This window comes from Bubalus bubalis, chromosome 17 (assembly GCF_019923935.1).
Source record: "Bubalus bubalis isolate 160015118507 breed Murrah chromosome 17, NDDB_SH_1, whole genome shotgun sequence".
NCBI lineage: Eukaryota > Metazoa > Chordata > Mammalia > Artiodactyla > Bovidae > Bubalus > Bubalus bubalis.
In genome coordinates this window covers 26,417,664-26,431,292 of record NC_059173.1, presented here as the reverse complement: position 1 = coordinate 26,431,292, position 13,629 = coordinate 26,417,664, and the positions used below count along the sequence as shown (strand labels likewise).

At 47.6% G+C, this 13,629-nt stretch overlaps 1 protein-coding gene across 2 annotated transcripts in view; it reads right to left on the bottom strand.

Moving 5' to 3' along the window:
• ADGRD1 (adhesion G protein-coupled receptor D1) overlaps positions 1 to 13,629 on the bottom strand; it is a 177,638-nt gene that overhangs the window by 138,638 nt on the left and 25,371 nt on the right. For both annotated transcript variants that reach the window (XM_006063071.4, XM_006063072.4), the window contains 4 exons: positions 10,181 to 10,360; positions 5,690 to 5,944; positions 2,700 to 2,764; positions 1,829 to 1,984 (listed from right to left, as the gene is read on the bottom strand). In XM_006063071.4, the coding sequence (XP_006063133.4) occupies positions 1,829 to 1,984; positions 2,700 to 2,764; positions 5,690 to 5,944; positions 10,181 to 10,360 (656 nt within the window). The remainder of the gene's footprint in view (positions 1 to 1,828; positions 1,985 to 2,699; positions 2,765 to 5,689; positions 5,945 to 10,180; positions 10,361 to 13,629) is intronic.

Here is a 13,629-nt window from a genome sequence, read left to right as displayed (position 1 = left end):
CAGTTCCGTTCCCTTGGCTGGTGATTGGTCTAGGCGTGGTCATGTCAGGGGAACTGCAAGGGGAACCACGAGAAAGAATTTCCTGCCCTGTAAAGACAGAAGTGCCCCCTGCCTTTCCTTTTCCTCCTGGTCTTTGTCAGTGAGGTGTGGTGTTTGGAGCCATTTCAGTCACTTGGAAATAGAATAGAATGCCAAGGGAACTGCAGTTCTGCCACCTAGATCCCTGCTGTGAATGAAAGACTGAAGTAATCAAACCTGGAGTGAAGCAATTAAATGCCCCTATTTTAACAATACTTGGTCATATTACTGCTTACTTGCAACCAAAACCATTCTAACAGAGACAGACTTGGGTCATCGAAGTATCCCTATGTCACAGACTTGGAAACTGAGGCTTGAAAACAGCATAGATCTAAGGGTTAAACCCAGGCTTGCCTGACTCCAGAGTCACTGAGCGGCTGCAGCTCAGGACACTTTTCAGGCTCCATGGTCCATCTTCACCCTCTCAGTCCTGAGCCTCTTGGAAGCAGGAAGTAGTTCTTGGTCATCCTGGATCCCCAGAACTTACCACATTCTATGAATGAATGAACAAAATCTTAGAAGGCTTACTCTTGCTTCTCTCACCTGGGCAGGAGAGCTACTGGCACAAATGCCTCCTAGCAAATCAAGACGTCTTGTTTAATGAACACACGCTTTCCCGTGCTTCTTTGGCTGCTTCTTTGGGTTAGTCATCAGCAAGGAAACCAGGAAGGATTGAGAACTCTTAAAAAGTGCCAGAGTCATACTATGCACATAGGAGCCTTCTAAGAACCCAATAAAGTTAAGTCCTACTATTATCTCCCCATATCTCAGATGAGCAAAGTGAGGCAGAGATATAAAGTAACTTGACCAAGGGTGCACAGTAAGAAACCAGCAGAGAGATGTTCAGCCCAGCAATCAGACCCTATACATCCTGCTCTTAACCCTTATCTACACTTTTGAAGTGTGATAGTCTCACATTCCTTTTCTCTGGATATCAGCAGCCAAGAGCCCTGTGCTGAGATTGAAGTTATCAGGCGCATACAAGCCCAGGATCCTCCTCTACCTTGACCTGGAAAGATCTTAAGGAGAATGTAAAGAGAAAGTACCTTGGTTCTCGTGCCATACACAGTGCATTCACTGTTTTCAATAACTTTGGGAATTCCCATTGAGATACGTGTCACAGCATTGGGGTCACACTATGACCCCATGGCTAAATCTGCCAAAGACCCAACTCTGCATTCTAGCTGTTGCCAAGGGAGGTACCAGAGTTTAGAGCCAGAGTTGCAAATTCAAATGCCTACAGGGGTCAAGTGGGGCTTCCCTGGTGGCTCAAACAGTAAAGAATTTTTCTGCAATGCAGGAGACCTGGGTTTGGTCCCTGGGTCAGGAAGATCCCCTGGAGGAGGGCTTTGGCAACCCACTCCAGTATTCTTGCTTGGAGACTCCCACGGACAGAGGAACCTGGTGGGTTGCAGTCCACAGGGTCACAGAATTGGACACGACTGAAGAGACTAGGCATGCGAAGGGACCAGGTAGATGGAGAGACAGGCCAGCCTGGCTGGACACTGGGAAAAGGAGATGAAGAGTCGAGTCTCATCTGAAGGAAATTCCACCAAGCTGTGTAGAGCTGACTACACAGTGCGTAGTCCACGCCATCTGGCTGTTCATGAGAATTCTGAAATCCAGACTTCCATATAAAAGTTTCTGAGTTTTTCAGCTCCATGTAGGTCAAACAAGACACACTTGTCAGCCATGGTCTGGCAGTTTGCCATCCCTGATCGACTGGGCACAGAAATCACATAGCCTTTACCTTGGTGAGGTTGAATGCCGTCTCCTCTGAGAGGGATTTATTGGGTAAGCTGAGGGACATATTTTGAAGGTAACTCAGAACAACTCCAGGACTCCGGAAGTTTTTCCTCTCCTCTGTCAAGTTGGTTATGATGGGATGGTAGGCATCGGTGGGCGCCTGAAAGAAATCAGTGACACGAGTTCCTGTTAAGAACTAAAGCCAAGATGTCTACAGAAGTTCAGTCTGTCCTTTGGGCCTCATACTTCTCACACCGTAATAATCATGATGACAGTGCTTCCTATATGCTCTTGTGACCATTTAACATATATTAACGTTTCCTCCCTACAACAACCTCATGAAATACACACGCGATTGATAGATGAAACTAAGCATGGAGAGGCTTATGCAGAAATAAATGAGAGAACTGGGATTTGAACCCAAACAGGTGGTTCTAGAGTCTGTTCCTTCGCTATTACATTAAAGTTCTCATGGAAGGAAAGTTGATTGATTACAAATGCTCATATCAGAAGGGAACACTTTCTAAAGGAATGGATCCTTTCCTCAAACATCAGAAGAAGATGGTACAGAGAGAAGCTAAGTGTCCAGGACACCTCCTTCTCGCTCTCCAGTCATGGTGCCAAGTGCACCAAGAAACAGCCTCATGTTGGGTGATCCCTGGTAAGTCTTGTTGACTCCATGTGGGCACCTGAGGCTACAGGTCGCGGGGAGCCAAGGGTCTTCCCTTCAGTCATGTTGAGCGTCAAGAATTAGTGCTAACGCTGGCTACCAAGACAGAGCCAGTCAGTCTAATGGGATCCCCACTCTCCTGGCACATAGTCCAAGCAAAAAGACATCACCAAGATGGGGGGCAAAACTAAACGCATCTGCTCACCATGGTGTTCACTGTGGGTGTCACGGAGAAGCTGGGAGATGTTGAAGACAGCAAAAGCTGCTCTCCTGGAAAAATAATAATAATAATAATACTTAATTAAGAACTGAAACATGGTCACTTTGTTCACCTTCAGGAAGGCCTATTTGGTTTTTTTTTTTTAACAAAAATCTACCAGTTTCAGACACAAACAAAGAGACCCTGAGAACGCTGTGAGTAGGAATGTTTCTGGAAAGATAAAGGTGTAATAAATCAGCCAAATGGGGAGATTGTATGGATTTTCACAGATCAAATTATTTTTCCATTTATAGTCTAAATTGCTTGGAAACACCCTTCAGGCAAAACATCATATAAAAAGATGATTTCATACAAGCTTGCACCAATTTCAAATAAATAAAAAAGCAAAAGAAATGGATTTCCATCACCCTGTGGACTAGTTAGACATAAAATACAGAGGGTTGTGAATCACTGGGCTGGGACAGACAGGGAACCTGGCCCCTTCCCTTCCAGCAAGATGACACTGGAACCGAGTCCAGTGGTGGGGAGACCATCTTCTTGAGCCCCTCCCATCCCAAGGATTCTATTCAAAGACCCCATGCGGTCAGTTATGAACGCCCACAATCATCAAGACATCCAAAACCAAAGATGTAGCCATGGGACTTCCCTGGTGGTCCGGTGGTTAAGAATCCAACTTGCAATGCAAGAGACACAGGTTCAACCCCTAGTCTGGGAAGCTCCCCCATGCCACAGGGCAACTAAGTGCTCGAGCTGCAACTCCTGAAGCCCTCTCGCCTAGAGCCCCTGCTCTGCAACAAGAGAAACCACCACAATGAGAAGCCTGCACGCCACAAGGAAGAGTAGCCTCCACTCACCACGACCAGAGAGAGTTCGTGCACAGCAACGAAGACCCAGCACAGGCAAAAAGAAACAAGACAAAACATGTGCCATGATTTACTGTTTTCTGCCTGTTTGTCAACAGCTAAGAGATTAGGAGAAGGGCCCCCTCCAGACAGGTCACCCAGGGAAATGCTCCCCCATTGGGCACCTGCAGCCTAGCTCACAGCTTCATGTACAGACAGATCTTTATGCAAAGAACAGGTTCTACCCTGTCCTGTGGGCACAGCACCACAGCAGCTGGATTTCAGCCTTAGATGTCTGTCTGAGCACCGCTGCCTTGAACCCAGCGGAGCTGGACTAAGTAATGGTCCAGGAGCCCCACACCAGGTCTTGAGGGGTCTTTGAGGGACACTTTTCAATACAGGATTTACATCATGGCCTCTATCTTCAGAACCAAACCCCCAAAGTGATGTGGGATTAGGAGTCCAGTTCTGGTTCAGTAAAGGTAGGACCTGAAGCCCCCAGGATACACAAGTATTAAGAGAACACTTCTCCAGTCTCCCAAAATTGCACAGAGCCCTCCCCAAATGTGAAGAGTGAGGGTGAACACACACACGTGGTTCAGTTGCAGGGACTTCCTGACACACTGCATGGTGGCAGCAGGGGGGTGGAGGGGTGGGGTGGAGGTGGGGATGGGGAGACTGACAGGCCACATCCCTGAGGCCAGAGATGTCCTGGTGACAGGTTTTGCTGTGACAGCTAAAAGGGCCAGGAACATTAAAGCCTCTCTCCAGTGATGCTAAAACAGTAAGCTCCTGGGGAGGCAGGAGTCGTTTGAGACTCTCAATAACACAAGTACAGATGCTATCTTGGTCTCTCGGTGACAAATCTCGGAATCTTAGGCAATAAACTGCTGTCGATTGATATCCTTTTTCCTCCTAAAGGACGGTATATTTTGTCTTGTGTCACCTCTGTGAAAGGGAATGAATTCTGTTTTCTCAGTGAAAGATGGAGACATCAGAGGCTGCTGTGGATATAGGCTGGTTTTGCTTGCACAGTGGCTCCGAGATCAGCGCCCTGACTGTGCTCTGGAGGGGGACTGGTGCGAGGAGCCCTGACCTCACTGCCATTTCAGTGGGGTGGACTGTGAGCCAGGCTTAAGCCAATCAGAATATTCCACATCCCCAGCCACAGTAATTGGTTCGTGGTCAGTGTGGGCCAACAACAGTGATGGCCAGCCGGGTTGTAGTGGATGACAGAAAAAAGAAGCTCCTTGTTTCCTGCTAAGGTTTCGTGGGGATAGGGGGGTGGGGGGAGGAATGTGCTCCTGGAGGGAATGGCAGCCATCCTGGCACCACAAGAAAACAAAAGAAGGCAAAGTCCAAAACAGATTCCCTAGTGACATCACTTGAGCCACAAAAGGTCACATATTATATGATTCCACTTATATGGACTATCCAGGATAGGTAAATCCACAGAGAAGGTAAGTTAGTGATTGCCAGGGACAGGGGAGGAGGAAATGGGGAGGACAGCTCATGGGGGCTGGGTTTCTCTGGGGAGGATGGTTGCACAACATGTGGACATAGTAAGTACCACTGAATCGTGTACTGTAAAATGGTGACATTCACACTACATGAATTTTAGCTCAATTTTTAACAAAGTGACTTCCCAAGTCCCACGGCTCATCGTGGTTGCGTGAGACTTTGAAACCAGGTCTGCCGGTCCACCAGGTCCCTGATCTGAACCACCGCTCTGTGCTGAGCAGGAAGGGAGGTGGGCAGGGGTGCTCTCTGAGGGTCCATGGGTGAGTTTGACACGCGGAAGGGATATGGCAAACATTTGTGCATCAAATGGACCGGGAACACTTGCTTCCCAAAACTTTCCATAACCATCTATCACAAACTTCAAAAATTCCCTGGTGACCAGCATGAGAATATTCGCCTCAGTGTGTTTCTGGTAAATTATGAATTCCTCCATCTTAGGGAGAAGGGGTTCTAGAAAAAACTGATCAGGACGCATTCACCCTGCAGTACCAACAGCCCAGCAGGAGAGAGCAGAGAACTATCTGCTGCGGGTAAAGGGGCGGTAGATAGGAAAGTCCCCGCCCCCCAGAGTTTACGTCACACCCGGCCTGCAGCCCCTCCCCTCTCACTGACCAATGGCAGCTGTGAAGTACATGGCGATCTCATCCGGTGTCAGAGCCCGTTCCCAGATGATGAACTCGTCAAAAGCTCTGTTCTCGTAGCTCTTGGTCTGGTCCTGCTTAGACCCCAGCACGAGGTTGTCATTGGACTCCCCGTAGGCAGGAGACGCTTTTCCACTTGGGTCTGAGGTCCTCAGGGTCCCGTTGACGTAGACTTTCAGGCCCTCCTCGGACTTCCATGTAAACAGGACGTGAGTCCAGTAGTGGCCTGGGAAAGAGCAGACACACCTTCTGAAGACGTGGGTTCGAGCTCCACACTCAGTGGTTATCCTAGTTTTATACACATTTCTCTCCCTTACAATATAGGTCATTGGTTGAGTCCTAAGTCATAATATGGGCTTCCCCGGTGGCTCAGATGGTAAAGAAGCTGCCTGCAATTCAGGAGACCTGGATTCGATCCCTGGGTTGGGAAGATTCTCTGAAGAAGGGAATAGCAACCCACTCCAGTATTCTTGTCCGGAGAATTCCATGGACAGAGAAGGCTGGTGGTCTACAGTCCATGGGGTCACAAAGAGTCGGACACATCTGAGCAACTAACACACACACACACACACAGGTCATAATACACATCTGACTTCCCTCAGTCTTAGGAGCTCAGGAAAGAAGTTACTCTCACTCCCCAAAGCCCAGAAGCCTGTTCAAAGATATCCTTTGCCATTTTAAGTTAAATGAAAATAATAACTAATGCTCAGTCCAGTGTGTACATGTCAAAAAAATAATACTTAAAAAACTTTTTAAAAGTGAAAGTGAAGTGAACTCCCTCAGTCGTGTCTGACTCTTTGCGACCCCATGGACTGTAGCCTACCAGGCTCCTCCCTCCATGGGATTCTCCAGGCAAGAATACTGGAGTGGGTTGCCATTTCCTTCTCCTGGGGATCTTCCCGACCCAGGGATCGAACCTGGGTCTCCCACATTCCAGGCAGACGCTTTAACATCTGAGCCACCAGGGAAGCAAACTTTTAAAAAGGAGAGCTTATTTTAAAAAATTAACTTGTTCAAAAATATTTTTTAATCCAGCCTAGGCCACCCCCAGGCAGGTCAGTGAGACATACCTGAGAGCCTGATTCAGCCCTCAGGCCACCGGTACCCAACTCCGTCCTGACCTTGAGCGTGTGATGGCAGCCTGGGGGAGGACAGACCACTCCTGGCTCCTCCAGACCCTTCATCAGGAGCCTTGGTGGTGACTCATGGCTCTGGCATGAGAACCACAATGACCCACAAGAAGAAATTTCACGGGACTTTGACACCAGCTGGCCCCACAGAGAGCCTCACTTCAGTGAGTGTTCAGATGCACCCAGTGACCTGCTGCTGAAAGGGGCCCTTTATAGGATGTATAAGCAGTTACCCCAGGCTTCTCGCTCAGGATTGGGCAACTTTCTAACCTTCAGTCTCAGGAGAGCATGGATCCCAGACAGGTCCAAAGTATCACTGTCAGGACTTCCCTGGTGGTCCAGTGGTTAAAGAACCTACCTGCCAATGCAGGGGCATGGGTTCCATCTCTGGTCTGGGAAGATACTACATGGCATGGGGCAGCTGAGCCCATGCTCCACGACTATTGAGCCTGTGTTCTAGACCTCTTGGGTCAAAACTACTGAACCCACATGCTGCAACTATTGAAGTCCACGAGCCCTAGAGCCTGTGCTCTGCAACAAGAGAAGCCACTGCAAATGAGAAGCTCACACACTGTAACTAGAGAGTAGCCCCTGTTGCAGTGAAAAGCAAAAAAGAGAATGAGTTTTTATCTTTCCCTTTCCTGAAAACAAAGAAGATAAAGGGAACAGTGAGCAGGCCTGAATAGTCCTAGTTTTTTTTACTTCAGTTGCTCTTAACTCTGCATGTCTGTATCTAAGTTCGCTCTTCTGCCTCCTAACTCTGCAGAAGCTACAATTCACATTTTTTCCTTTGACTCTATGCTAAATACATCCCTTATCTGGTGTTTATCCTTACAACACCCTTCTCCTTGTAGTTACATATCATAAAGAAGGCCACAGAGCCACCCAACTGCCAGACTCAATGACTGGGTTACTGAAGCCAGTTTATGACAGTCTTTGAAACAATGCAAGAGGAAGAAGTCAAGATCCTATCACCTTTGTTCCTCATCACTGACTCCTGACTGTGAGCCCTTGCCTTATATAAACCCCTAGACTCCTCATGGGGTGGGGGGGGGGGGCACAATTCTTAAGGTATAAGCCTACTGTGTTACCCTCTCTGCTGGCTGAGAATTAAAGCCACCTTTCTATTTCTTTCAAACTCTGCTTTCATATTGTTTTTTTATTCAGCTTTGGTGGGTAGAGAAGTCCAAGATTTTGACTAGCAACATCCCTGCTCACCGCAACTAGAGAAAAGCCCACACACAGCAACAAAGACCCAGCACTGCTGCTGCTCAGTCGCTTCAGTCGTGTCCGACTCTGTGCGACCCCATAGACAGCAGCCCACCAGGCTCCCCCGTCCCTGGGATTCTCCAGGCAAGAATACTGGAGTGGGTTGCCATTTCCTTCTCCAATGCATGAAAGTGAAAAGTGAAAATGAAGTCGCTCAGTCATGTCCGACTCCTAGTGACCCCATGAACTGCAGCCTACCAGGCTCCTCCATCCATGGGATTTGCCAGGCAAGAGTACTGGAGTGGGTTGCCATTGCCTTCTCCAAAGACCCAGCACAGACAAAAGTAAATAAATACATAAAATTTTTTAAATAATAAAAATAAAAATGTTTCTCTTCATTTCATAATTTTTAGAAAAGTATCATTGTCCTTGAATGTGAAAATACCTTCAAGGAACAAATAAGAGCACAATGTCAGGCAGAAATATTTACAATTCTCCCCATTTCTCTGGGTAGATGAACAATCAGGGTTCAATAGATTTGACCTTAAAACATACCAAGAAACCTTCTCGGTACCTGATACAGTGTCAGCCCCAAAGGGGCAGGGAGATCAGACTGTTACATAAGAGACTGATAGCAGTTAGAACATGATAAGAGCTGTGAACAAGGTGCAGGACGTGCACGTCCGTGAGGAGAGGCGAGGCAGAGACGATTTCCGGCCCTGAGGATCAGAGAGGGCAGACGTGCAAAGTTCTCTCGAAGTCTGCACGCACTGAATTTGCCCCTTTTCCAGAGGTACAAGCCTGACCCCAGCTTATAGTACCAGCAGAATCAGGCAGATGCATTCGGTATTCCCTGGGCGCCGCTCTCTTCTAGGTTCCTTTCGTGTTAACTCACTTCACTCTCACAGTCGCCCTTTGACCTAATACTGTCACTGTGCTGATGATACAGGTGAGGACGCTGAGACACAGGGTGGGTGAGTAAGGCACTTGGGTCCACACAGCTGGCAGAGAGGGTACAGAGCGAGACCTGACCCAGGCTGCTTGGCTCCATGTTTTAAAAAAAAAAAAAAGAAAAAAAATGGAGACACGCAGCCTTCCTTGAAGTGGTCCAGAAAATGAGTTTTCCTTAACTAGGTCAGGAATGTCATCACTTCCTCCTGGAGGAGACCATTCTAGACTCTCAGTTTGCCTTCCACCTGTGAGATTCCCTTCCTAGTCTCTAGTCTGGACTGGATGCCCCCTCCATGCTACCTTAAGATGCTCTGAGTCCCTGGTCACCTCTCTCCATCTTAGTTCACAGACCTCCAGCCTCCCCCAGGTGCCTGCCCCACACCTTTGCCCTCCTGCCTGGTCAGCTAGAATCACACTGTGCCCCCGAGAAAACAGGAATCTGTGGAACAGAACCATGTGGCCTCCCAACACCCACCTAGGATCTCAGGCACATCTGCACACACCCAGCTCCCCACCCCTCCACCTCCACTTCCCAGGTCCTGGAGCATCCTTCCTGAATCCCGGGGCCCCTCCCTGCCTGGTGCCCTTGCCTCTCCTCCAGCATCCTTTCTTTCCCTCAATCATCAGCCCCTCTTTTCCAAAGGCTTTTTCACATCAAAGTCGAAACATTTGCAAGTTTGCACCACTAAAAAGGAGGAGGGCCAGAGATGGAGGAAAGGAATTGAAGAGGAGGAGGAGAAGGCAAAAGGAAGATGCAGGAGAAAGAGGGGAAGACAGGAAAAGGAGAAACAATAAGCACTGGGCCGAGAGCTATATTCCAGCCTGTGAAGGAGGTATCGTTAATATCTTCACTGCACGGAAACTGAGCTCCCGTGCACTAAGTAACGTGACGCGGTAACACTGTCTGCAGTCAGACGGAATCCTGGCCCTTAACTAACCAGGCAGACATCTAAGCAAAGGATGCTATCTCACCCTTTCCAGTAAGTCTTCCCAAGCAGCCCCTTGGACGAAGAAGGGGCTCACGTGCCCCAAGGACAGCGCCCCGAAGCTCTACATCCATTGGGTTCATCCGCTTCCTATCAGGAGGTGGAGGGGGCGGGACACCGGAACTCCTCCCACCTTCCCCCATCCCTGACCTCCCCGAGCATCTCTCAGGCCAGTGGCGCCCTTACCTGGGGGGCTGAAGCTGGCCTCCCATGTCACGGATTTGTTATGCGTGTATAGCTCCACTGAGCCCTTGCCGCCACTGGAGCAGACTTTGAACCCGTTGGAAATGACCTGTCCTCCATAGGCAGAAGGGATTGATGTGGACTGTTCTCCTTGTGTCTTCCAGAAAAAAGAGAAGGAGACCCCTGAGGACAGGAAAGACGTGCGGTTATTATTAATGAAAAGTGAATGGGCCTTAACCTCATAGAAGCAGGTCAGTCTCCCTGCTTTTTGATTTTCATTCAAAAGGTAATTTTTTTTCTCATTCTAGAGACAATGTATGTTCAATGCAGAAAATACAGACAATAATAACAGGTAATATTTATTAAGAGCTCATTTATTAAGTGTCTGGGTACCAGACACTTTTCTAAGGGTTTTAAACAAATGCTGTCCTCTTAAATATGGAGAAGGAAATGGCAACTCACTCCAGTATTCTTGCCTGGAAAATCCCATGGATGGAGAAGCCTGGTGGGCTACAGCCCACGGGTTTGCAAAGAGTCAAACACGACTAAACACAGCATATACCTCTTAAAAATTTAATATTACAAAATGAGGTTATCACCCCCATTATGCAGATGAAGAAACTAAGGCTGGTTTGCCCAAGGTCCCTAAACTAGAGACCAACTCTGATTAGATTCAAAAAATCTGATGCACAGATGTCATCTATTAAGGCAGATCCTTCCAAAACCTCTTCCATAAGCATTTTACAAAGAAAAGAACCAATTCATACATACTGGTTTATAAGCCACATTTTTTTAAACTTGTGTTATCATAGACTCCTTCCAATGTTCATAAGTATGCCTTGATGTCATCTTTGTTTTTAACTGCACAATATGACAGTCTAAACAGTTACTGTAGGGAATTCCCTGGAGACCTGGTGCTTAGGGCTCTGCTCTCACTGCAGAGGGCACAGGTTCAATCGCTGACTGGGGAGCTAAGGGCCTGCAAACTGCTTGGTGCACCCAATAAGTAAAGCAACAAATAAGTAAGCAAGAACTGTACATTTTTTATATGTTTATTTTATTTTTAGTTGCACTGGGTCTTCACTGCTGTTCGAGGGCTTTCTCTAGTTGCGGCAAGTGAGGGCTACTCTTTGTTGTGGTGTGCAGGCTTCTCATTTCGGTGGCTTCTCTAAATGCAGAGCACCAGCTCTAAGCTCCGGAGAAGGCAATGGCACCCCACTCCAGTACTCTTGCCTGGAAAATCCCATGGATGGAGGAGCCTGGTGGGCTGCAGTCCATGGGATCGCGAAGAGTTGGACACAACTGAGCGACTTCACTTTCACTTTTCACTTTCATGCATTGGAGAAGGAAATGGCAACCCACTCCAGTGTTCTTGCCTGGAGAATCCCAGGGATGGGGGAGCCTGGTGGGCTGCCGTCTCTGGGGTTGCACAGAGTTGGACACAACTGAAGTGACTTAGCAGCAGCAGCAGCAGCACCAGCTCTAAGCTCGCAGACTTCAGTAGTTGCAGCACACAGGCTTAGTTGCCCCTCGGCATGTGGAATCTTCCCAGAACAGGGATCGAACCCATGTCCCCTGCATTGACAGGAGGATTCTCATCCACTGTACCACCAGGGAAGTCCTGTAGATTTTTTTTAAACAGCAACCTCCCCATGACTAAGTCTTTATAAGTTTTCTCCAAGTTTTAATTTCCCAAACCGAACTGGAAACTAAACCTCTCTGCACATCTCAGATTATATGCCTTTACAATAGATTCCCAGTAGAGCATTTTTAGTCAAAGAGGAAGCCCACTTCGAAAGGTTATGAAACCTATAATTGTTCATTTCCAACAAAGCAGGGCCCATGGAGGCCCTGGCAGCCAAGACAGCCAAGTCCAGTCCTAATGGTGAAGACCTGACCCAGGATCACCTTGCAGACAAGGGAGGAAGGAGGAGAAGGGGAGGGGGACAGGCTCCCCAGGGAGGGCCGACAAAGGCCAGACCAGCTAGAGGCTCCTGTCATTGCCCTTTGGAGCCCGATCACCCCCACTCTGCTTCTCCAACTCCAGTAACATTTACCCTTTCTTTGCATAAGAGTAAACTGTGTGAGTGTGAGAGAGAGAGAATGCATGCAACCTGACGGGCACAGCTTGTACTAGCTGGAAATAAATCAGGCAGCCTTGGCCCCCTCAACCTAGTTCAGGCTTCAGGGATGCTGAAAGAGGAGTTACTCAGGGCTGATCAAAATAGGCCCAAGATTGGAACTCCCTGGTGGTTCAGTGGTTAAGAATCCACCTGCCTATGCAGGGGACACAGGTTCAATCCCTGGTCCAGGAAGATACCACATACCACAGACCAACTAAGCTCACACCACAAGTACTAAAGCCCATGCACCCTAGAACGTGAGCTCCACAATAAGAGAAGCCACCTCAATGAGAAGCCCGCACACCGCAACTAGAGAGTAGACCCACTTTGACGCAACTAGAGAAAGCCCATGTGCGGCAACAAAGACCCAGCACAGCCAAAAATAAATAAATAAATACATTTTAAAAGCTAATAAAGTAATATGTACAGCATAATACCACGTGTCTCTAAAAAATTCATAAAACAATATCATAATTTTTTTTTAAAAAGATGAAACGAGAAATAATGAATGAGGCTCAGAGAGACTGCAGAGCAGAGTTTCACATCTCCAGGAGTATGTTCTTAGGGCTATTGAGGAAAGAAAAAAGTCCTCAAAAGTGCCCTGGGACACGGGTCACTGCAACTAAATGACAGGACTTTGGTAGGTTGTCCGGAGAGCATCTGGGCTGTCCCAGACACTGTTCTTCTTTGCCTTTGCAAAGGCACCAGGTGGAGGGGAGTCCCAGGCCCGGGGTCCCCCAGGTCTTCTGTCTGCCATCCACTGCAGGGGCACAGAGCCCGAAAACTAAACCCCAAGCCTTCTTGCTTTGCCTGTCCACTCAGAAACAACCAATTTCACAGGGACAGGAACACAGCACATTGTGAAACTTCTGTTATGAAACGATGTCCCAGTGGGATTCACAAAAGTCCATTTTTTCCCAAACACTTAGCTGCATTGAAAAATTCCTTTCACTCAATCCTGTCTTGGCGGAATGTCTTTCTGTCCAGGAAGAAAAATTAAACATAAAACATTCAATTTGGGCTTAGGTAAGGGAAGATCAAAGCAGATGATGGTTTCTACAAGCCAAGCTTTTCATTTTGGTTCATTCGGCCGACAAAACAATCATTTCTCTCTGAGGAAGAGCTTGTATTTAAACATCAGTTTACGTCTTCATTGAGTCTTCAAAGATTCACAATGAGTCCTCTAATATTAGTATTTTCAGGAACTTTGCTTCTTGCGCTTGAAATTGTCAATACAAAGAAGAAAAAGTCTAAAGGAAAAAGAAGTGCAGTATTGACAAATTGATTCAACACTTTTCTTCTTCTTACGAGCATTAAATCCTCATCCAT